The sequence below is a fragment of the Neovison vison genome, chromosome 5 (assembly GCF_020171115.1).
Source record: "Neovison vison isolate M4711 chromosome 5, ASM_NN_V1, whole genome shotgun sequence".
Taxonomy (NCBI): domain Eukaryota; kingdom Metazoa; phylum Chordata; class Mammalia; order Carnivora; family Mustelidae; genus Neogale; species Neogale vison.
The window spans coordinates 3,060,519-3,084,087 of record NC_058095.1 but is presented as its reverse complement, the minus strand read 5'-3'; the positions used below and the strand labels follow the sequence as shown (position 1 = coordinate 3,084,087).

The following is a 23,569-nucleotide window of genomic DNA, read 5'->3' as shown; positions in this document are numbered from 1 at the left end:
GGGGGGCAAGGTGGGGCGGGGGGGCGGGTGGTCAGGACCTCCGGGGGGGCAGCCCCTCCCCCCTTCCCCCCAGGAGCCTGCATGGGGGGAGGAAGTCTTCCCTTGCCTGTGCAAGGAGCAGGATTTGTCCGTGCCAGGCCCCCTCCCGCTGCCCACCCTGCAGCTGCGCCCCCAAGCCTCCAGCTCTGGGCAGGCCAGCGGCCCCCCCTAGGAGGAGCGGCTGGGCAGGTGAGGCCCCGGACCAAGGGGCCCAGGGCTCCGGGCGCAGACAGAGTGGTCCTGGCAGCTCGGGGGGAGAGAGAGAGAGAGACATCCCCGGCCGCAGCGGCGACAACACAGACAGCGGGGGCGGGGCGGGGCGGGGCGGAGGCGGGGGAGTACAAGCACCCGTAGCTCAGGGGTCCTCGGGCGCGAAGCTCTCCAGGAAGGAAACGCACATTTCACAGGTTAGCCTGGCGGGACCTACAGCCGGCGCGGGAATGGTGGCGGCCTCTGGGCGGCACCCACCTTGGAGCCCCGCTCGTTAAAAATGATCTCCACGTCTAAAATTTTTCCGAATTGCTGCAGAGACAGAGAGGGGGCGGGGAGACAGGGGAGGGTGGGTTAGGAGCGCCCCGGCCGCACGCCTGCTGCCCGGGAGACCCTCACCGGCTGCCCTGGGTCTGGCTCCCGCCCTGCTCCACCAGCCCCTGCAGGGAAGGGGCCGGGCTCCTGGTGGGGCGGGGTCTGGGGTCAGGAGATCCCTCCCTGAGTTCTCCGTGGAGGGCTGAGGACTGGGGGAAGGGGCAGCCTTCCCCAAGTACCTCCCCTCTCCCACCCTGGACTCTGCCCCTTTCCTGATGGCCACCTCTAATTCACACTAAAGGGTAAAGGGCTAAGGACAGGTCCTTCCCAAACACCTGGGTGCTGGGAGGGACCAAACAGCTGGGTGCTGGGTGCTCTACCGGTCTAGGACGTGCCAGCCAGGCAGGCACAGATGCTGTGGTGGGCCCCTTCCTGCCCCATCGTTGGCCCTGGAACCCCAGGAGACGCTCTGGCTCCCTCACAGTCACATGAAACTAAATCCCCAAAACCGGGTCCCCAGAGGCCTGTCCTGCGGCCTCCAGTGTGTGTAACTGATGGGTGTCCCCGACATTCCACAATGCTGGGAGCCGGGTGTCTAAAGGAACAGGGACACGACACAGAGCAACACAGCGGTGAATCCCGACTCTGACGAAGACCAGAACAAGGAGGATGGCACCTGTCCCAGTGCGGGGACGGGCCGAGCGGACGCCCCGGTGTGGGGACAAGTGAGTGGACGGCCCGGTGCAGGGATGGGGTGAGCTCTGGTGTGGGGACGGGTGAGCAGACGCCAGCCGGTGCCCGTTGTACGGGCACAGGTGATGGGATACGGACTGAGGGTCCCGGTCCAGGTGAGCTCTGTAAGGTAGCAGCCTGGTCCAGGCCAAGGCGAGCCAAATCCTGAGGATTCCCAATTTCACCGGCCCCTCACTACCTTGAAGCCCCATGTGCCGTGGGGCCCGGCCTCCAAGAAGGGCGGTGGCTATTTGGGGCGCGGTGTGGGTGCTGGGTCCGTCCCGGGGCCACCCTCAGGCCACCTCCCCTTTGACGAATCCCACCTGGGAGGTGGGTGGCGTGAAGGCAGGGCTGGGGCTCGGGGACCAGAGCCCGCCTAGCGTGTGGCAGGGGTGAGGGCGGGCACCGTGCCAGCCACGGGGAAGAGGGTTTGGGGTGAGGGACCCAACGCGGGCCAGGCGCACGAGGCTTCCACGGCCACGCGGTTCTCAGACAAATGGCCCGGCCGCTGCCCGCCCACCCGCCCGCGGGCACCTAGTGGGCCCGGCACCTGCGTGGCGCTCAGCTCAAGCCACAGCACGGAAGGCCCGCCCTGTGGGTTCTCACAGCCACGCTGGCTTCCCGCGGTCGGGCCCGGAACGACACAGTGCTCGGCCCTCAGCACGTGGGAGAGGCAGGGGCTGGGCTGAGGCCAGGAGGCTGAGCTGCCCGTCCAGGTGCCTTGGGAGGGCACAGGGGTCCCTGGAGCCCTGGGTAAGCCCTTGGGACTGCAGAGTCATCACCGACCCGGCACTGGCCTCAGCCCCACGGGGTCCCTACGAGGCCCGGAGCACAGGCGGAGCTCGTGGGGGCGTGTTCCGGCCGCTGCTGCTCCCTGCGCTTGGGTCCTCCCTCCTCCCGTCCATCCTGCCGGCTCGGGTCAGGGCAGGGCTGGCCCCGGGAGGCAGCGGGGTCCCGGGGTTGGGGGATGAAGGGGCCGCACACACTCACCCCGAACATTTGCCGCAGGTCGGGGTCCCTGAACCGGAAGGGGATGTTGGAGACGTGCAGCCGCTTGGGCTGCTGCTTCTCTGTGGGGTCGGAGGGGTGGAGTGGCTGGCTGTCCGTCTGGGCCGCCTCGTCTGTCTGCTGCGGGCAGAGGACCTGGGCTGTGAGCTGCCCCTCTCAGCGCCCACCCCGCAGGGAGGGGAGGGTCTAGAGGCCGGATCCCCCAACCCCCTGGGTGTCCCCATCCTGGCGCTGGGGCGGACGGCTTTCCCTGCGCGCCGCCTCGGCCTCAGAGCTCCCGCCGTCAGGCCTCTGCGCGGGCTGCGCCGGCCGCCAACGCGGGACAAGGCCTCCGGGGCTGGGGTGTCTCCACTCCCCTCTCCCGGCTCTGCCCTGTCTGCAGGGCTGTGACCTGAAGGGTCCCTCAGCTTCACTGTCAAAGTCAGGGTTTGCCCTTTGCCGGACACAGCCTGCGTGCAGGCAGCATGGACGGGGACCCTCCCGGTTTCCAAGACCTGATGAGGAGGTGCAGAGGCTTCAGGGTCCAGGCACGCATGTCTGTGTGTCTGTCTGCGGCCACCCCGGGCTGCCTCTCCCTCCTCCCCGCTGCTGCTCGGCACCCGCCGGCGTGGCTGCTCTTCCAGGGCACGGGACAGCCCAAGTTCAGCCCACTGGTGCCCTTCCCCACTGGGGGACCCGAGCATTAGGGTCGGAAAGACTGGGGGCTCAGGAAGCAAAGCTACCACGGGGCAAGGACCTCTCACCCTGTAGTGCCTGTGAGGACGACAAGGCCGGATGGCCTCCTTGGTGGCCTTCTGTAAGGACGGGCCACCCGCTCACTGCCCGGCTGGCCGTCAGCCTGGTTCAGTCCCCGCTGAGCCGCCACGCCACAGGCACGCAGCGGGCGCTCTGTCAACGGCACCCTGAGATGGCCCGCTCGGCTCACCGGGACCTGGTGCTAGACCTTCCCGGGGACACAGCAGCGCTGCCCACCGCCAGCGCCGAGGCGCGTTCTGACTCATGGCCAGTCAGGGCACGAGGGTTGGCGAGCGACCCTCAGCCAGGGACAGGCAAGGCGGGTGCACAGGTGGCCCAGCATCTGTTCCTGGGGCTCCTTCGCTCTGTCCCCGTGTCCCTGGGGGGCTAGCGGCCTGAGAACACGCCTGTCCCTGCTCCTTGCTCGCCTGCCCCAGTCCCCACTTCTCTGTCAGGGTTCTCTCGGGCTCTCGTTCCTGGCCCTCTGCTCGCACTTGGAGGCTTGTCTGCTTCTGGGACGGCAGGACCTTGGCTGGGACACGAGGGGCGTCCTGGCTCCAGCACGGCCACCTTGAGCATCTCTGACACGCCTGGAGAGAGCAGGGGCCGGAGCGTCCCCGAGACCCACGCTGGAGGTTGTAGGAGGGGAAGTGCTGGCGGCCACGGCCTCCTGTGCGAGGCAGCAGTGGAGAGACGCTCAGACACCGCTTCCCACGCGTCTCCGAGCACTGCTGCCTCGCACAAGTCACTTTTTGGTGGGTTTCCTTGTGGTCCAGCAAAGCAGCGCTGATGGATACAACAGGCCTCCCAGAGTCAGGAGAGGGGGGCAGGGCCAGGCCACTGGGCCCGAGGCTTCCTCCAAGCCAAGGACATGGAGCCCGAGGGCCTGCCAGTGGCAGGAGGTCTGTCTGTGCTCTCCTGAGGGGCTGCCCTCGTTGGTCGGCCTGTTCATCCTTTCTGGAAGGAGGGGGCCACCCCCTACTGCGGTGCCCAGCCAGGAGGCCTCCGGTCAGGCTCTGGGCAGCAGGGGCCAGAGGTGAGGGGCGCGGACGCCATCAGCTCCCGGGCTGCCGCGAGAGGCCGAGCACCTGCTCCCAGGTCCCTCACACTCAGCTCTGCGCTCCCACGTTGAAAGTAGCACACGGCGCGCGATCCCCAGCGCGGCTGGAAGCCACCGTCCTCTTGTTCACCGGGGGCGTGCGTGACCTGTCCCAGCGGGGTGGCCACCCTCTGAGGGGCGGGCCTGGTCCTGACGCGTGTGCGTGCGCGGTGCCCTCCTACCGGGCTGCCGAGTGACCAACCAGCCCTCGGAGGCTATCGGACCTTCCACGGAGGAACCGCTGTCAGCGGCCTTGGGGTGCCTCAGGAACCCCCGAGGGCGACTCCTGCCAAGCCAGGGACCTGCGGATTCCCGACCGGCCCCTCTGCTTGCCCGCTGTCTCCCTCCCTTGGCCCCGTCCGTCCCTGCAGAGAGCAGACGGGTGCGAGTGTGTGGCTCTTCCCGTGTCGTGGTCAGGGTGGGCAGCACCCTCTGTCACCAGGCCCCCCCGGCCCGGTGCATCTCACACAGCCGGGCCCTCTGTGGCTCCTGGGTACAGGTGACTCAAGGAGGCGCCCTGAATTGGGGAATTTGGCCAGAGAGGAGCATGTAATGCTGGCCGCGGCCAGCAGAGGGCAGAAGTCAGCTCGGCCAGCGGCATCCAGAGCAGCAGGGGAGCCCTTGGCAAGGGGGAGCCCCCAGAAGGCGCTGCCCAGACACGTGTCTGGGGCCCCCCCGGGCCTCCCTTCTGCCCTGGGCCCACTGTGAGTCTCCATGTCCAGACCCACCTCCCTCAGCTCCAGACCCTCCGCGGAAGCCTTGGAGGGGAACCCCCTGAGGGCAAGAGGGGTGGGGAGTGGGGTGTTGGGGGTCCTGTGGGATGAATCATGAGTGGGGCCAGAGCACAAGCAAGGAAGGAGCTCCCTCGCCACCCCCCCACCCCTGCCCAGCGCAGACGAACGGGTTTGGTGTTGAATCATACGATGTTTGGAGGAACCCCGGTGTTAGCAGCCTGGCCGGTTGAGAGGGGCAGGGGTCCACCGCCCCCATGCGGCCTTTCCCTGGGACTAACTACCCTTTTCCTTCCTCTCTCTCCTTTAAAGCAACCTCTGCCCCCAGTGCTCAAGGCAGGGAAAAAGAAAACAATAGTGTCCTACCCCCACCCCCACTGACCTCAGTCACCCCTTCCCTCCCCCAGCTGGCCACAGGAGCTTTGCTTCTGCGTCCTTCTCCTTGTCCCTGTCACCCTAGCCATCACATCCCCCCAGGCTCCCCATTCAAGGCCAGGAGCTGACCCCTCGTGGACCAGGGTCCAGATGTGCCCAGGGCACCCCCACTGTTGGAGGAGCCTACAGCCCCCACACCGGGGCCTCCCTGAGCTCACTCAGCACAGGGAGAGGCCAGAAGAGCCCTGGGCAGGGTCCGGAGGGTCCGGCGGGGGGACTGGCAGCAGGACGCCTCGTCGCTGGACGGAGCCAAGGCTTGTGATGGGACATAAGAAGAAACGACTCCTAGAAACGTTTCTCTGCAGCCCCTCACCCCTGCTCCCCCAGAAGCTCCTGGGGACTCCCGTAAGGACTGTCCGCTGCTCCCCAGCCATGGCTCAGCCCTGCTGGGTGGCCGGTGGGTCTGGGAGAGGCCATCTCCACTTGTGGCCTCGAGCCGTTGCTTTGTGACGATGCTTTCGTCATAACGGGCAGCCCCTTCCTCGGCAGAGCTGTGTCCTCCCACTTTGGACTCTGGACAGACCAAGAGCCCCCCGCGGCCACACGCCGACTGAGGGTGTCCTCCGCTGGCCCCTGGCCAGGGTGGTGGTGGCGGCACAGGGTTGGTCTCTCCCGTGGAGGCAGGGGGGGTAGGGGAGGGCTGCGGGGACCCATCAGCCTCTGCACCTCGCACTCCGCCCCAGCCCCCACTTTCCCTCTGCTGATGGCTCCCGGAGCCACATGCAAAGGGGACCGAAGGCCGAAGCACCTGCTAGCCAGGGAGGGGACAGCCCAGGGGACAGGCCCCGGGAGGCTCACCGCGCAGAGCGCGAGGCGGTCAGTGGGAGTTAGTTTCTGAGTGCAGAAGCCCCTCCGGCTGTCCCAGGATTCGGGGCGCACAGGGGTGGGGAGAGCACCTGCAGGGGGCCTGTGTGACCTTGAGGTGAGCACTCCGGGAAGGCGGCCCCCAGCCGGTACCCCAGGCCGCGCAGAGTAGCGGGAGGGGCCCCGGTCCCTCAGCAGCCCCTGTCCTGCACAGCACCCCGGGCCGCTTCTGCAGAGACACCGTGAGGACCAGCAGAATCCACATTTGGGAGAGGGCAGATCTGGACAGAGGCCGTAGCCCGCACTGCCCGCTGCCCTGTACTCCCTTGTCCAGATCCCAGGGTGCCCTGTATCCCGCCTCTGGACCCCGGGATGGGTGAGGAGGACCCAGGGGAGGCCTCAGTGAGCGAAGGCGTCTTCACACAAGGATGGGACGGACGTGGGGCAGCTGACACAGCGCGGAGGTGCTGAGCTTTTAGCTGGGAGCACTGGGCAGTGCCTTTGGGAAGAAGGTAGCTACTGGCATCTTCGGGCAGGCTGGGGTGCCCTTGCCCTCTCCAGCTCCTCCTGAGGCAGGACGCCGCTGCTTGTGTAAACATCCAGGCTCTGCGCACGTGCGCCGTCCAGCGGGGCGTCTCTGCCTGGGTGTCTTGACGACCTCTGCGTCCCCAGCAGCCACACCCCCGGGGGACCATCTGGTCTCGGGACACGTCCAGGAACAGTCTCTCCTCTGTATCCCCAGATGGAAGACCCCCAGACCCTGACCCCTTCCAGGACTCAAAGAGACCTGGGCTGGAAAAAGGAAGGTCAAGGCGGCCCCACTGGCCAGGCTTGGGGGTGCTCTCGGGCCCACGCTTTCCTCGGGAGGCGCCTGGCTCCAGAAGTGAGACCCCCACCTCTCAGCAGGACCGAATCCTTTCCGGGACTCCTGAGCCCCCTCCAGGGCCCGTGTTCTGTCACGGGCAGGGAGGCCGCGACTGGCCCCTTGTTGACTTTCACGTCCCTGACGGGTGGGCTGTGGTGGCCGCCGCAGGGCAGGGCCGGCGCCCTCTTCCCTGTGCCCCCGCCGTGCCGGCTCAGTGCGGCACACAGCAGGGTGCCCATGACCGTGGGCCGAGTGAGGGTGCTCCTGGCGGCCCGGCCGCACGTGGCGCTCCGCTGTCAGGGAGGCCTCCCGGCCCGTTCCTGGGGTGCAGGCATTCGCTCTCGGTCCCCGTCCGTGCCCCTGCCGGTCTGACCCCCTGGTCTCCTGCGCTCCATCCAGGCGAATCCCGGGCCTCGCCCTTTGCTCGTGAGGAGGCCATGTCATGGGAAGTCGGGCGGAGACAGACCGTCCACCAGGGCCCACTGGAAGGAGACCGTCCACCAGCCGGGATGCGGTCACGCCGAGCCCCCCTGGCTCTGCTCTGAGCACACCCACGTCGCGGGTTTGAGGAAGCAGAAGCAGAGCAGCCCCAAAGGAATGGATGGTTTGGCTCCCAGGTCGATGGCCCGGAACCCTGGGGGGCGGGGGGCGTCCACAGGTCTAGACAGCCTGCACGGGGACGCGGGGAGTGGAGAGGTCCGATGCAGCTCCACTCAGGGAGGAAGGGCACGGGCTGGGCCCCACACGAGTGTCTCCACCCCAGCGGGCAGCGCGGGCGCTGTGGTCCACACCGGGAGGGTGGGCGGTATCTGGGTCCACATGGTGACCCTGGAGCCAGGCTGGACGGGGGGGAGGCGGGGTGGGGGGTGGAGGCTGAGGGAGCAGGGGATGGGGTGCCCATCGGGAGGCTGCCGGGGCCGGGCTGCTCCTGGGCAGCACGGGGTCAGCTGGCCTTCTGCCCGGCCCCGGCAGCCCACACCAGGAGGGAGCCAGCAGGGGACAGTGGGACGATCCCAAAGCCGGGGAGCCGCGGCAGGGGTGGGCACGTGCAGACGGCCACAGGGAGGAGGGCCGGGGTGGGGCCGGCTGTGCTTTTGCAGGACCCCAGGGGGGGCTGCTGCCTTCATGGGACGCCCCCAGTCCCACCCCCCGGCCGCCGCTGGCCACGCTCCTCTGAGAAGCGCGCGGCTCAGCACTTTCTCCTCGGAACCGCATCACAACCACACAAGGGAGGCTCTGTGACTGGACGGCAGCCAAGCAGGTAGCTTACGAGTGATTAGAAACGATCGCCGTGCCCGCCACCCGAGACACGCGAGGGGCCCTGAGCCTCCTCTCCCGTCGCCCTGTCCCTGCCTGGGCAGACACCTGGGCCCTGGGCTCGCCGTTCCCCTCACCTCGCAGGCCCGGGGTGCTGGCTGCCCAGCCGGGAGGCTCCATCTCCCATATGAGGGGAGTCTGCTGCTCCGCGGGGCTGGTGTCGAACAGCTCCAAGGCCGCAAAGACCTGCCCGTCCACCCCAGAGCCCCCTCCAGCCCCTCCCTTGGCAGGCCCTCCCGGCCCCCGCAGCGCCTCCCCTCTGGGCGGGCCCGCTCCCTGCGGTGGGCTCGCGGGGCCCCTTACCGGCACTGTCTGGGCCCCGGCGATGGGCTGTGTGCTGGCCTCGGCGCCCGGCTGCTCCGGGTGGGTCTGTGCTGGTGTGTACAGGGTCAGGCCGTGCTCCGGCGGGACCGGGGTCTGGCCAGAGTAGTCTTGCGTGGGATGCGGAGGCGGGGGCGCATACTCGGCGGGGATGCCATTCTGGGGCGGAGGGGGGTACTGGGCAGGGGGGTAGGGCTGGGCCATCGCTTCAGGCGGAGCCGTGGCGTCCTGATTGCCCTGCGGAGGGAAAGAGAGCGGGCTGGTTAGAGGCTGGCAGGCCTGGACCCTCCGCCCCCTTCCGAGAGCTCAGAGGCCGAGCAGTGGTTTCCAGAAGCACAGCCCAAGCCCTCTGCATGGGGGGGGGGTCTCCCCGACATGAGGCACTAGATCTGAGCTGTTGGAAGGCCCTGCCGGGGTGGGGGTGTCTGGGGGGGGCAGGGCTTGAGACCCCTGATGCATACTTATCAAACCCACATTAAGCTTATGCAATTGTAGGAAATAACACCGCGTGACCCTGTGTACCCCTCTGCCCGGTATCTGCCCACAGTGAGCCCTGGGGAAGCCGTCCTGCCGGGAGACACGGATCCCCCTGAGACACGGATCGGCACTCGGCAGCACTCGGCAGCACGGGGTCCCTCTCGTCTCCCTCAGAGCCACGCCTCCCCCCTCCTGCATGAAGGTTTTAAGCCTCGGTTTTCCCATCAGTAAAGTGGGGGAAGGAGAACCCCTTCCTAGCCTGAGGGAAAGAGGGTAAGAGTTGATCCCACAGAACCGGGAGCCCGGCACCATAGGGCCCCCATCATGGCCCTGATGCAGAGATGCTGTCTGTGGGGTATGGAAGATTCCGGCTCTGTCTCCAGACACCCTGAGCGGATCTCTGGAAGTCCCCACCCCGTCCCCGAAGGCCTGCTGCCCCAGGGACTTCTAGAAGCCAGGGCCCTGGGGCAGGGTCCCCGACACAATACAGGGTAGAGGCTCTTCCCATGGGCTGCTTGGACTCAGGAGCCTCGCCTGGGAGCTTGTCGGCAATGCAAGTTCTTGCCTGCACCTCAGACCTCCTGCACCTGGGCACCCATGGGAGCCCTGATGTAGCCCCGGGAGAAAGCCCCTCAGCCCCAGAGAACGGACGAGGGCCCTCATGCTGTCGGCGGTGGGGTGGGGTTCTGGCTTCTCCCGCTCGTTGCTCCCCACTGAGGACACAGACGGTTGTAGGGGGAGGCAGGTTTGCTGCAGCCCCTCTGAGCAGGTGAGGCACTCTCTGGCCTTCCAAGAGTGTCCTTAGGGCAGGGAGTGTCCCCACCATCTGGAAGGACAAGTGCCATCCCTCACTTGAGTATCTCCCCAGTGCGGACGGACCCCTGCGCAGACGCGGACAGCCTGCCCTTACGGCCGCCTTCCTGACATCTCACCGAGGAGGAGCCCCGCGCCCTCCCGCGCTGGCCCCGTCATCCCGGCCTGGGCCTGCTTCGAGGTTTGTTTCCTCGCCCATGCCTCGGTGAGACGGGGCTCGTTCCAGAGAACACGCCCGGCCTCGCTCTGGTCTTCATCCTGACTCCTCAGTCGGCCCACAGCTGTTTTCTGGGTGACTGGACGGGGACAGGGACCAGGCCCGTGGCTCTGGCGGGGAGTGGAGCAGGACGGGCAGCCCCAGCCTCTGGGGACTCTGCCGGGCGGGAGCGAATGCAGACAATTACCCAGAGCACGAGGTGACCTGAGGGGCCCTGCCTCCCGACGGTGCTGGGGAATGTGCACTGGACCCAGGCTGGGCCTTCCGCCGACAGCCCAGGGCCCTGCCCCCACCAACCGACTGTCTCCCTGTCTCCCTGCTGGCAGCAGGCCTGAGGCCAACTCTCTGCCAGGAGACCAGCCCCTTTAAAACCCCAGTTCCAGCCTCTGCTCTCCCTGCCCCTAGCTCCTGGGGTGACCCCTGACCCCGATCAGCAGTGGCCTCAGGAGCAGAAAAATTCTGTCCCCCCCTCTGCCTGCAGAGACGGGGGCGGCATCTGAGCTCCAGACAGCGGGAGGGAAACACGTGTGTGCATCACACACGCTCGGGAGCGCACACCCTTTGCTGGACCCCCCTCCCCGCCACGGCTCCGAAGTAGCCCACAAAGTCCCATGACCGACCGTTAGCAACCATGGGAGGGAGAAGAGGCGGGTTCGGGGGAGGTGGGAGCTGGTGGGGGTGGAGGGGGACCCAGGCTGGTATGGACGGAGGCCAGGACAAGGGGTGAGGGAAGTGGGAGGGAGGAGGAGGCAGAGGAGGCGGCCCGGGGAAGGGAGACGGCGCTGTCAGCAGCCTCGAGAGATCAATTAACTGATAAATATTTGATTAGAACCTTCAGTAACTCACATCTCTCTGGAGCCCCCACGTCCCTCCCCGCTCCAATGTCCAGGAAGGAGGGGCTCTTCTCTATCTGCTCCTTCTCAGCTCCGCCCCCGCACCCTCTCCCCTGCGTCCCTCAGGACTAGTGACAGCAGCCACTCCCACGGCAGCGGCTCCCGGGGCCGGAGCCCAGAGCCCAGACCCCCAGGGAGCCTGGACACAAGCGCAGCGTGTTTGGGGCCCGATGCCCCGGTCTGAAGGGGTCTGGGTGGGCAGGAGGGAGCTGTGAGATGGTACATCCAGGGCCATTGGGACAGGATAATAAATCAGCACATCTGTGCACAGCGTGCTTTCTGCACACGAACTCACGGAATCACCCTCCCACCCGCCAGGCGATCAATATCCCCATCTCACAGCTGGGCACACTGAGGCACAGGGACTGAGCGACGCGTCAGGCTGATACAGAAGGAGCGGGACAGCAGCACAGATCGCCTGGCTCTCAGATCGTCCCCTCTGCTCCTGCACGCACGACTGTGGCCCTTCACCGGGGACCGGTGCGGGGCATGAGGTTTCACAGCCCAGGGAGAGAGTCAGAGCCTGGGATACATGGGGAGGCCTCCCTCTTGGCCACGGGGTGGTCCTGGGTGATCATTCATCCTCATTGCAAGAGGTCATCATGGTGCCTGGACAGAAGAAATGCAGACCGAAAGCTAGCCAGTGTGATCCGGTGGGTCCTGGGGGAGAAGGCCATCGCCCCTGCGTCTCCGCCACGCCATGCTGGGAGTGGTTGGTCAGCTGAGTGGCCCGCACCCTGGCAGCCGATCCCATCCCTGGACCCCTCCCCGGGGCGACTGAGTGGATTTACAACCTAATTTTCCCATGAGGTTCCGCTGTGCCGCTCGGACCGAGGGCCCCGAGACCAGACGTGGACGGAGGAGCAGAGGGTATCGGGTGTACCCGAGGGCGTGAAGTGCCTGACACAGAGAGGGCAGTGCGGCCAGCGCTGTCCCGTTCCTGTTCTTCCTTCTCCTTGGTCTGCGGGGGCCGGAGCGGAGGAAGTCTTGAGCTCTGCGGCACGAGCCGCGCGAACTCCTCCTGCGAGGCTGGGGCTTGTCTCCGCCGGCCTTGTTTCGGAGCAGCCTGTGAACATGTCTGGCTCCCCGGGGGACTGGAAATTCCCAGAGCACGAGGGCCGCTCTGACTCTGCTCCCGTACCCCTGCGCTCAGCACAACACTTGGCGGCACGCGGAAGAGTACGCACGTGAGATGAGTGGATGTGTGCAGAGACGGGTGGACGGAAGCACGGTGGGGGGGGGGACAGACCGACGGACCAACAGGCAGGTGAACGGCTGGGTGGGCAGACAGGTGCAGAGCAGAACACGAACAGTCGTTATGGCACAGCTCTGCAAACGGCCTCCTCTCTCCTATCGTCACGGTTTCCGGATAGAACCGACAGGATCCAGCTCCTGCCACTGCATTCCGTGGCCCACACTCCGGGAGAAAAACACACCATGACCCTGAATGATTCACTGGAGATCACTGACCCCTGACGGAAGCAGTTTCCGGATCTCCTCCCATCCAAGGACTAACCAGGCCCGACCCTGCTTAGCTTCGGAGATCAGGTGAGACAGGGCGTGTTCAGGGTGGTACGGCTGAGTCCTTGTTTCCTGCTTGCGGCAGAAAACAGAGGAGAATGTCCACACTCGCCGGACGGCCTGCGCGCCTCGTATCCTACAGCCCCGCCCCCTCACCGGTGCACGCTCACAGCCCGGCCGATTCGCCGCAGTCTCTCCGGTAGCAGGTGCGGGAGAACCTCCTGGACCCAAGGGCCCCGTCAGCCTCCACGCCCCATTCGCCGCTTCCCTACAGAACCAAGTCGCTGGGACGAGCGGCCTTCATCTGCAGCCTCCGACTCCTTGACTCCCGCTCTTTCTCAGGCCCACTCCAAACTGGTTTTCCTGGCACCGTTCCCTGAAACCACCTTTGTCAAGGTTTCCACGTCTGCCATGTGGAAAATCTCACCGGACCTGGTCCCTCCGCGGCACTGACTCCTCTTTCTGCAAGCACTTTCCTCTCTCGGTTTGGTCAGAACACACTGTGTTGGTTCTTCTCCTTCACCAGAAGTTCCTTCTACGTCTGTGTTTCTGCTTCCTCGCATCTCCCCAAACCGCAGATGTTGGAGGCCCCCAAACCCAGTCTTTGGACCCTCTCTTCTACGGCCAGAGCTAAGGTTCTTAGTCTCAATTTAAAAAATACCATCTGTGTGTTGTCCACCCCCAAGTGGTGTCTCCATTTTGGGGTTCCCCCAAGAATTCAAACTGCCGTCCACTGCCAATGCCCCTAATACATAATTCGAGCTTGACTTACCCCTGAGGGGACTCCTGCTTCCCTCCTCATTCTCCCTATCAAACCTGCCTCTCTTGAGGTCATCCCCTGCCCCCAGGCCAGGGCTCAGCCCCACACGTGGGGTGATACCTCTCTTTTCGTCCATTCCAAACCATCAAGCAGGACGTCCCATCAGCTCTGCCTTCAACCATACCTAGAATCCAACCATCTGGTCAACTCGCAGCTCCCAGCTAGGACTGGCCCCCATGACTTCCCCCAGTCTTCCTGTCCCTGCTTCGGCCCCTACAACCCGTCCTCTCTAAGTAAACTCAGAGTGCCAACAGGGTCTCTGTTGATGATGACCTTGACCCCTCCTCCTGGGCCCTCCTGTCCTGCTTCATCCCCCTTGAGTGCTCTACGCGGGACACGTCCCCGCTGCCCCTTGCCCGTCCAGTTCTGGCCTCAAGGACTTGGCCCTGGCTGCCCCAAGGGCAGGAACGCTGTTTCCCACACACCTCATGGCAGTCTCCCTTCCTTCCGTGTCCCCTTCTCAGGGAGGCCCCCTTAAAATCGGGTTGCCCCACTCTGCACTCCCCACCCCGACCCGGTTCTGCCCTTCTCCATCTCAGAGGCCCGACGCGGCCAGCGTGTGTTGTCTGCCTCCTGTCCCGCCCGTTGACGAATCTCTAACACCCCAAGCTCCAAGGACGTGCAGCCGGACCGCGACGGACGGGCACCTACTGGATGAGTGACCGTGCCACGACAGCGGTCACCGACAGTGCCACGTGTGCCCCGAGGGCCACAGCACGGAGGGAGTCCCTACAGCAAGCCTGGAGACGGGCCTCCACGGGAGACTGAGCCCGCCCGCCCCGTGCCCGCGGAGGCGTGCCCCCTCCTCCCCCGTGCGGGCACAGTTCTGCAGGCAGGTACTGCCGACGGCGATTTTTACAGAGGGAGGACGGAGGCGCAGAGAGAAGTACGCCTGCCCGGGGTCCCGGGTCAGGGGGGCACACAGACCCGTCCCACCCCCACCCTCTGTGGCACGCCTGCCAACTTTAGAAGCAGGGGCGGGACGGCGGGAGGCGAGTCGGAAGGGGAGGGCGGTTGCCTGCGGGCATGGGCCCCTTCCAGCTCCTTCTGGCTCATGAGGCCGGCGGGGAGCGTCTGTTTCCAGCTCCGGGTTTGGTGGCCTCACGTTAGCAGCATGAAATCGGCCAGAGTGGGAGCATTTACACCCCGGGAACCGGCGCGTTCTACCCTTCAGGGCTGGGTCTGTCCCTGGAGAGGCACCTGCCCGACGCCAGCACGCTGCCCCGACCCGCTCGTCACTCTGCGGCGTGGCCGTAGGAGCTGCCCTGGGGCCGGTGGCGTGGCGCGGAGGCGATGCTGAACGCGACGCCCAGCAAAGCAAGATCGAACGCAGCCCGGGCAGCCCAGGAGGCATTTACAGAGCCCCCCGCCCCCCGCCTGCATTTACAGTTGGGTCAGGTGCTGCCCGCGTCCCCCCGGCAGGAGCCAGCCCCTCTCCAAAGGCAGCAAGGGATGCGGGAAGGCGGTAAGTTCCAGAAAGATCCACGCTCACGCGTCTGACAAAGGGTCGCTGAGGAGGCAGGTGTCGCACGGGACTTGGGCTCTCTGAGTGTCCCAGTGCTCACCTAGTGTCCGCCGTCCGTCCAGCCAGCCCGGCTCTCCCCTCATTGGAGGGTGACTGGTGTGCACCGCACCCCCCGGCCTCCGGTGTCCAGAGGGCGGACAGTGAGTCTGGGGTATTTACTCCCTGGGAGGCTGTCTCAGGCTTCTCTGCCCTGGACCAGCGGGGACTGGGCCTCCTCTGCAGGGGGCCCGCTGCAGGACCCTGCCCGCTTCTCGGTCCCACTCGCTGCTTCCTCCTCACCCCTTGTGGAGGTGGTGGCAGCTCCGTCGCCACCAGCTCTGGGGTCCTGCCTGGTCCCCGGCAGGCCCCTCCACCCACCGTCCAGACACGGCTGAAAAGAATCTCCCCGGGAGTAAAGTCGCCTGGAACCGTCCCGGGGAGCGAGGCAGTCACTGATGGCCTTTTGGATCCTGACGATGTGGAAGAACGGACCAGGCAGGCAGCTCTGCAAGGGGCGGGGGCGTGGGGGCGGCCGGCCTCTCAGGGACGCCCACCCCCCCCACTCCTACCCTGCCCAACTACCTTGTCTCGGCCCCGCACCCTGCAGCCCTGCCCTTGGTACCAGGACCCTTGACTTCTGAGTGGCGCTGGGCTCAGCCTTACCTCTTGGTCAGTGGAAGGGGGCGGTGACCTGTCTGCCCGGAGGAGAGGCTGGGCGGGAAGACCCGTCATCTTCTTCTCTAAGTTCTAGAGCGAAGAACCGCCCCAACAAATGTCTGCCCACACCCCGGCCGAAAGCATGCCCTACCCCAGCCTGTTCCCAGGTCCCTTGGCCCGTGTGTTCCTGTCCTCCAGGGTGAGGGTCCCAGGGGGAGGTGCTGGGATGGGCTGGCGGAATGCCAGGTGAGCAGGGGGGAGGGGAGGGGAGAGTGGCCGCTGACGGAACCCCACCCGGACTCCTCTGTCCACACAGTCCCTCTGGCTCCTCCTGCTCACAGTCCCTCCAGGACAATCAGCCTAATTGGCTCTTGGACTCCTCACCCCCAGGAAGAAGGGCGCCACATGCCCAGGGCCCACATGCCAGGCTGCAGTGGGGAGGCTGGCGGCAGAGGCTGGGCAACGAGCCATTTCTCCCGCTCTGGGCAAAGCTGGCTTCCAGACAGGGCGGAAGCAGGCGGGGCGGGGTGACCGGGCACAGACCATCAAACCGTGCGGGTGTGACCTGCCCGCCCCACTTCCTGCAAGGGCCCCTGCCTCGAGGCGCTGGACCCTCCCTGTCACACACTGATACGTCCGTGGCACCAGGACACTGAGGTGAACAGCCAGTGGGGCCTGCTGCCCCAGGAGTCCTGCAAACTCAGGGACTTCCTGGTGACCCAAGAGTTGGGGGTCACAAGCTGCATCCCACGGAGGGGACCCGGGCCACAGGCCACGTGGCGAGGGAGCAGGAGGTGTGAGGGACTTGCAGCATGAAGTCCACGGCTGTTACGTGGACGTGGCGGAGGGCAGTGGGGAGAGGGGCCCAGGGCTGGGTCCTGGAGATGCCACGGCTCACGCCCCTGGAAGCTGGAACCATGATGGGACGGACAGATACCAAGCGCCCAAGCCCGGGCCACAGTGTCCACAGGCACACAGCGTGTGACAATTCACAGGACCACGAGGACAGGAGGGCTGGTTTCCAGGAGACTGTAGTCCAGAAAGCATCTGTGAGCATTCCAGAGCCGGCCGCCAGCGCTCCCGGGGTCCGTGCGGAATCAGTGTTGGGAGGGGAGGTGGGCTGAGCTGGGGCAGACCCCCCGGCACCAGCAGGTTGTGGTTCAAGTCCCCGCAGCCTCCAATGACAGCTGAGCCGAGGGACTTTGTGGCTCTGACCTCCCAGCCTGGAAGTAGGTTCCCTACCCCCCGCCCCGGCCCACGGTCCCAAGCACATACAAGCCAGTGGCTCACGTCTCTGCCTTTAGGTGACACCCCACCTGGCCCGCCAGGCAAACGGGGACTCTGCGCTCTCTGCCTCCCCGACAGGCGCCCCCACCGGGTTCTGCTCACGACCAACGCAAAGCCTCCCGCGGTCTTGGAACAGCTCTGCCAGAAAGCTCTTCCACGCACTGAACTGAAATCCGCCTTCTGGAAACTTCCACCCAGCGCCCAGCTCAGCCTTGGGGCCTGCACCAACTGTCGTCCGTGGACTCGCTCTCCCACGGCCGACCCTCCGAGGCACGGAGAACCGGCAGGGCCGCACCCGCTCTTCCCCAGCGCGGGGCTGGGAATGCATCGTGACGGCTCCCCTCTTACGGGTCAGGGGGCGCAGGCGAACGGCTCTGTTTGGATCTGAATCCAGGCCGGTGTTCCGAACCGTCGCCCTGGCCGCAGTGCCTTCCCTTTCTCGGGGGTGGGGGGGCCTGGCAGACACCTGCCTGCTGAAGAAGGAGGCCCTCACGGGCTGGGTCGGCCCAGCGAGGCTGGCTCGGGGGCCACGGGAGGGAGTCTCACGGAGCGAGGGGACCGCTGGAGAGAACGCAGCGACAGGGCCGTGGGAGCGCATCCGGAGGCTCAGGGTGACCGGGGGGAGGGGCAAGAGTGGGAGAGCCGCGGAGAATTTTACCCGAGGGGACGGTCTTACTTTCTCTTTTTAATGTGCCAACGGCTAGAAAGTGAAGTTTTTGGGAGAAAGATGAAATTTCAGAGAGGCACGGAGACGAAGCCGGGCCCGCGATGGTGCCAAGGGAACCGGCCAGATGCCCGCCGACTCCCATCCCCGCGAGCCCGCGCGTCAGAGCTCTGCTCCGCTCCTGCTACCCGGCGCTTGGTTCCGGGGAAGACGTCCCGCCGTGATTGCAGACGCACCGGACAGGAGTATCACAGGGTTTCTGGATGTCTCCCAGGACGGTGGAGACTGGCACAGGACCCGTGACAAGCAGGATTCCAGAAAGGGACCCTGGGGGGAAGTGCAGGCAGGGCTGGCCTTGCGTCTCCACCAGCGGGGACGGGAGCAGCGGCGCGGTGAACTCGATGACGGTCGGATAGGCACAGAGGGCCCACTTGGAGCCAGGTGCTAGCGGCCTGGGGCACACCAGGAAGCGTGGAGACCGGCAGAAGCAGACGCCCCCACGGAGGCCCCCCCTCTATTAACTGCATAGGAAACGCACGGCGTGATTCGCAGGGACAGCCAATGAGCCTCTCCGCGGCGTCTGGCTCACGTTAACATTCGAATTTCCTGGGAGGCCACCTGAGAGCAGGAGCTGGGCCCGGAGGCAGCTCAGCACGCACAGAGGGGCTCCCCACACGTGGGAGGGGGCACCGATACAGGGATCAACAGTCCCAGTAGTTTCTGAGGTCCTGCCACCACCCCAGAGAGGAAGAACGGGCGGTTCTGGGATTCAGCTGCGGTGGTGGACGCGGGAGGCAGGGGGCGGACAGCCACAGCCCAGGGCCTGGTCCTTGACCCAGTTGCTCCCTCAGCCCTAAAACAGGCCGTTGTCACAGCTCATGGGCTCCTGACCCCAAGTTTTGGGGCTCAGGCAGCAGCAAGAGAGCGTCCTTGCCAGACAGGAACAGAAGTGCCCCCAACTAGCCCAGGCACTCCGGGGGGAGGGCCAGGTCCTAGCAGTGGGAAAGGGAGCCTGGGAGCCCTGGGGGGCAGGGCCAGCCCCCATCTCCATCTGACACCCCTTCCCAGCCCCCTTGCACCCGGTCCTTCAGATGCAGGGACTGCGCTCCTGGGCACTCTCAAGCCTCCCTCCTGGAGTCCTTCAAGACGTCATCCCCGAGGTGTGATGGGCTGGTCCAGGCGGTGTGGGTACGGCTCAGGGCAGAGCTGGGCTGCTGTCACATCGTGGGCAAATGGGGGGGAAGGGTGATGCTTCAGCACCAGAGCCCAGCGGAATATTCCAGAACCTCAGAGGTTGGGGGGGGGTGTGCTCTTCAGGACTCAGAGTCCCCGACAGAGTTCAGGCCGACGGCAGGTGTTTGGGAAATGCTGAGTAACACCGATGATCTGAGGAGCGACGCCGTTGGCGGAGGGTTTTCAGGAGCCCGGCATTGTGCTAAGCGGTAAACACACGTCATCTCACGGGGTGGTCGAGCCATCTGTGAACGCGTGTCCTCCACCGAGGGAGGAGCTCAGTGGAGGTTACTCGCCCCCGTGTACACGGAGCCGGGATCTGAGCCCAGGCCCTGCGGACTCTGGAAGCACGGGACACTGCCCGCCCCGTAGGGACCGCCGTCCGAACGGGAGCAAACGGGAGTGCACCTGCCGCCCACAGCCCGGAAGGGGGTCCACAGCCCCTTGTGCTCACTCCCTGCCCCGGGACCCCGAAGCACTGTCCTGCGCGCGTCACAGAAACCAGCCCCACTGAGCCACCAGCCGGGGTCCCCCCAGCCTCCGAGCTTGCCACTTCTGCCGGTGGCCCTCCCCTCCCCACCCTGCAGGAAGACAGCGGCGTGCGGGTGAGCGGCTAACAAGGGGCTGTGGGGGGATGTGCAGTGATGCGGGAAGCCTGCCTGGAGGCGTCGGCAGTTCCCTCCGTGTGGAGCCGCCAGCGTGAAGCCTCCTTCCGTCTTGGAAAAGACTCCCTCCCTCAGTCTGGACAACTTGCAGGAAGGCCTCTAGAGACCCCGGGCAGGGCCAGGGCTCTGATTCACCTTCCTTGTCCACGCAAGAGGTCTGGGGAAGGCCAGAGGCGTGGCGCTAGGCGTGATGGGGGCTCTACCGGCTGCGGCAGGGGCTGCAGCGGGGCAGGGTGGTGGGAGAGCGGAGGTCGGGGTGGGGGCTGCAAGGAAGAGGGAGCAGGGCAGCGCGGCTTGCTGCTGGGAGGGAGGGAGGCGGAATCCGCCTGAGCGGCCGCCCCCCCCATCCACTCCATTCTGTCCCCCGGCAGCCACGTCAACATCCATTACTAATTAAGCCTGTCCGGCAGCGTGTCACACTCTGTGTTCCTGCATCCGGGAGCGCCTGGCAGAGGGCTCTGCGGCCGCTGGCCCTCGAGGTCCCTCCCCATTTCCTCCTTCCTTCTCTGGGAGGGGCCTAGCGCCAAGGCTGCACGGACACCCGTGTCTGCTCCCCGCAGGCCCAGAGAGATGTTAGGAGACATTCAGGCAGAAGCCCCGCCGAGGGGCAGCCCCCAAGTCCCTGAGTCCCTGGCAACTTTCGAATCCAAGTTCTGCCACTCCCCTGGGCCACGAGGAGCCGGCCCGCTGGGGCTCCTGCTGGCCCCGCCACCTGCCCTCTGCCCGAATCTTGGCCCCCCACACCCTGCTTTGTGTCTCCTCCCCCACGCTCCCAGCCACTCACTTCCCAGCAGCGTCTCAAGCCTCTTCCTCATCGGTGCTTTGGAGGCTCTGGGTGGGCCACGGTGGCAAGGACGCTGGGGTCAGGTCACCATGGCAACCTGCAAGGTCTGAGCCTGGAGCCCTGCCCCACCCCTAGCGCCCCTCCCCAACCCCTGCAGAGAACCCGCGAGGCTTCTGTGGGGGTCCAGCCTGGGTTCTCAGCCAGCCCACAGCACGAGGGCCCATCCCCCGGGGACGTCCTGGGCACCCGGCCTCTCTGCAGGGCACAGGACTGGGGAGCCCGGAGGGACTTGTTCTGGTCTCCCTGCTGTGGTCAGGCTTCTGCATCCACACTGGGCAAGCTGGTGGTGCCGGCCCAGAGCCGCTGCGGGGCCAGCCTCGTGCCTGCAAAGCAGCGTGCGCCCGCTCCGTGCTCCCTACTCTGTGTGTGCTTGCCGTGTGCTCCCCACGCGCTCCCCGTGCTCTGGGGGCGTGCTGTCTGGGGGCAAGAACTCCGGACGGAACAACACCCTACCAGCTTGCCATCTTGCAGCGGAGCGGGGGGCACTGCCCCGTCCACAAAGGCGGCTGCAAGCCCAGGGCCTGGGCATCCCCCAGAACTTGGCCGTCCCCACTGGAACCCCGGGTCCTTCTGCGTGTGTGGCCGACAGGCTCACCCCAACTCCAAAACTAGGTAGTGAGCACACCAGCCCCGGGCCTGGTTATGTCGCGCAGTAGGAAAGAAGCCAGGGAGAAGACTTTACAGTTTTCTCGCTTTTGATGAGTGTATTTTCATAAAAATCGTTTCCTTATAAGGCGATGCATTGTAGACATTTGAGACGGTTTTCTGAGAAGGGGTCCAGATGCTAAGGGGGTTCAGGAATAAGAACCAGGAAGAACCACTGGCCACGATGGGCCCCAGGGGCCAAGAGATGCCGCACACCCACCCCCTAGAACGGAGCCGGCCACACAGCCGGGGCCCACAGACCCTTAGTCCAGACTCAGCCCCAACGCGCCCCACTGAAAAGCCCCAGGGGAAGGATGGATTTTCACACGATTAAGCCGTAATTCCCTCCAAACCCACTGCATACAAATCGTAAATAATGTGGTGCCATAAATCGCCTCCCATCAGCGGCACCTCCACCGGGCTCCCCCCTGCCTGGGGAATCAGCGAGGGGCCGTCCGGCTGATGGGGCTTGGGAAGCAGGGCCGCGGCGGTGGGGGTGTGTGTGCTGGGAGGCGGGTTCCCCCTGGACTGTCTATCAAGCCAGAACAGAACACCACCAACCAGTCCCAGCTCCGGGGTCCATGGAGAGCTCCAGGCTGCTGGGCTGGCCAGGGACTCGCCCCCGCCCCTGCCGCCCTCCATCACAGCTGGGGTCTACCTCAGGCACCAAGCCCAAGTGGGGTCTCTGCAGGAGGCTGGGCAGTGGGACAACGAGCACGGCCCTGGGGGGGTAGCGAGGGGGCAGAGAGCCCGCCCCCGGTCAGCAGTGGTCCTCACCCTATTTACAAAAGCCCTGGGCTCTGCCGTGCTCTGGACCCACGGCTGCGGGTCCGTGTAGGACCACGGTCGACAGGCGCCAGCGCATGAAGTCAGAGTGCCAGGAGTGCCTGAGCATCTGGGGGCAGAACTGGGGGATGCTGTTGGTCAGCTGGGGGCCCCTCTGCAGAGCCCCCCCTTCTGCCCCTGCAGGAGCACCTGCTTCCCCCAAGCAGTGGGCAGGGCCCCTTTTGTGGCTCTCAACAGCTGCTCATGGGCCCCCCTCTGAGAGCAGGAGGAAGGGGTGTGGGAGATGAGCGACTCTGAGATTGGGGGAAGGGCCCCCCAGCTCTGACCGGCACTGGGAAAGCAAACCCTTCTGGGCACGGGGACCCTCTTCAGTTGCCGAGGGGGCGGTGCAGGCCCCAGGGAAGTGCCGTGTCCCAGGGATGATCCATTCACTGGCTTCTCCCCACTGCACAGGGGAGTCTAGTGGAGGAGCACCCTACCCTGTCCTGGAAGTGATCAAACACCTCCTCCAGGAAGCCTTCCAAGCTCAGCTCCTCCACCATCCTGCCCTGAGGCCCTCTGAGGTGCTGCTGTGGTGGGTGCGTGTGGGCACGAGGTTCCCCTCAGTGGGGCGGAGAGAACACCTGGCCGTAGCTCCCTCCCAGGGCCTCGTGAGGACAGAGCTACCGGGCAGCTGTCAAGGTGACACCCAGCAGGACCACCGAGAGCCCACCCATGCTGACCCCAAGTGTTAGCGAGCAGCCCCACCCCGGCCACTCCCCTCAGCGGTCCGGGGCAGCTGGCTCTGTGTCTCTAGGAAGAGCCCCCTGCGCCCACGGGTCTGGTTTCTGCATATTCATTAAGGAATATTAGCATTATTAATGGCCCGTGGTCCTCATGTAGCAAGTGGAACAGGATACTAAGCACAGCACCCCGGCCATGAGGCGGGCAGGCGGGGCTGCTGATGGCGGTGGTGGGGGTGGGCAGGAGCCAACCTTGGGTGTAGCCCAGAGTCTGTGCCCAGTGAGTGGCCTTGGGTCCTAGGCATCCGGCTCGCCCTCCCATGTGTCCTCTCCTCGTTACCGAGAGCTCTGCGAAGCCACACTCAGATGAAAACTCACGAAATGCAATTAGGAAAGTAAATTTCCCGGCAACAAAAATTACGTAACACGCCCCACAGCCAGACACCTGCGGGGATCTGAACCGTGGGTTTATCCGTCAGCTGGGATAACTCCCCTGGTGGCCTTGCTTCCCTGGGGACATCTGGGAGCTGGGGGTCGGTGCAGTGTCCCTGGGAGGGGAGACTTGGTGTGGACAGAACGCCACAGAATGCAGGTTATGTGGTTGGACAGTGTGAGGCACCGGCCGGTAGGCCAGCAGCATCGCCTGGCCCAGGGGCTGTTAGAAATGCAGATTCTCCGCCCTTCAGCTCTCCCGACTCAGAATCTGTGACTCAGGAGGATTGTTACTACAGATCACAAACCCCGGGTGTCCCATGGAAGGGACCTGCCGTCTCTGCTGGTGCCCTGACCGAGCTCGATCCCAAACTCCTGCTCCGGGGACCCAGGCTGGGGTCTGCAGGCCTGAGCTGATGCTTGCAGAGCGGGAAAGAGCTTCCATGCTAGGGTCGAGCAGCGAGGAGGGGAGGCCTTGCCTGGACCCTGGACATGTTCCATGCTCTGCTGGAGGCCCTGTTTTCTCTACAGACGGGAGGCCTGGCCCTGGTGACTGGGAGATAGGGAGGGGGTGCTCTCATCCCCTGGGCAGACACCTGCTTAGCAGCATCAGGGAACAGTGGCCGTGGGTGGGTCTTGGTCGTGGGTAGGCACCTGGGGTGCCAGAACAGAGTGAGTCTGGAATGGGTGCCACAGGGCGGGGGCTTGCTTCTGAGTCCCGGACAGCCCCCACCCTGACCCCCGGGGCCGAGGTTAGGATGGGGGGTATTCTGCTTGA

The 23,569-nt window shown here is 65.7% G+C and overlaps 1 protein-coding gene across 13 annotated transcripts in view; it reads right to left on the bottom strand.

The window, feature by feature from the left end:
• Positions 1–23,569, bottom strand: part of RBFOX3 (RNA binding fox-1 homolog 3) — a 399,885-nt gene that overhangs the window by 11,402 nt on the left and 364,914 nt on the right. For all 13 annotated transcript variants that reach the window (XM_044247291.1, XM_044247292.1, XM_044247296.1 and 10 more), the window contains 3 exons: positions 8,594–8,848; positions 2,287–2,424; positions 508–561 (listed from right to left, as the gene is read on the bottom strand). In XM_044247291.1, coding sequence (XP_044103226.1) covers positions 508–561; positions 2,287–2,424; positions 8,594–8,815 — 414 coding nt within the window. In that variant the 5' untranslated portion in view covers positions 8,816–8,848. The remainder of the gene's footprint in view (positions 1–507; positions 562–2,286; positions 2,425–8,593; positions 8,849–23,569) is intronic.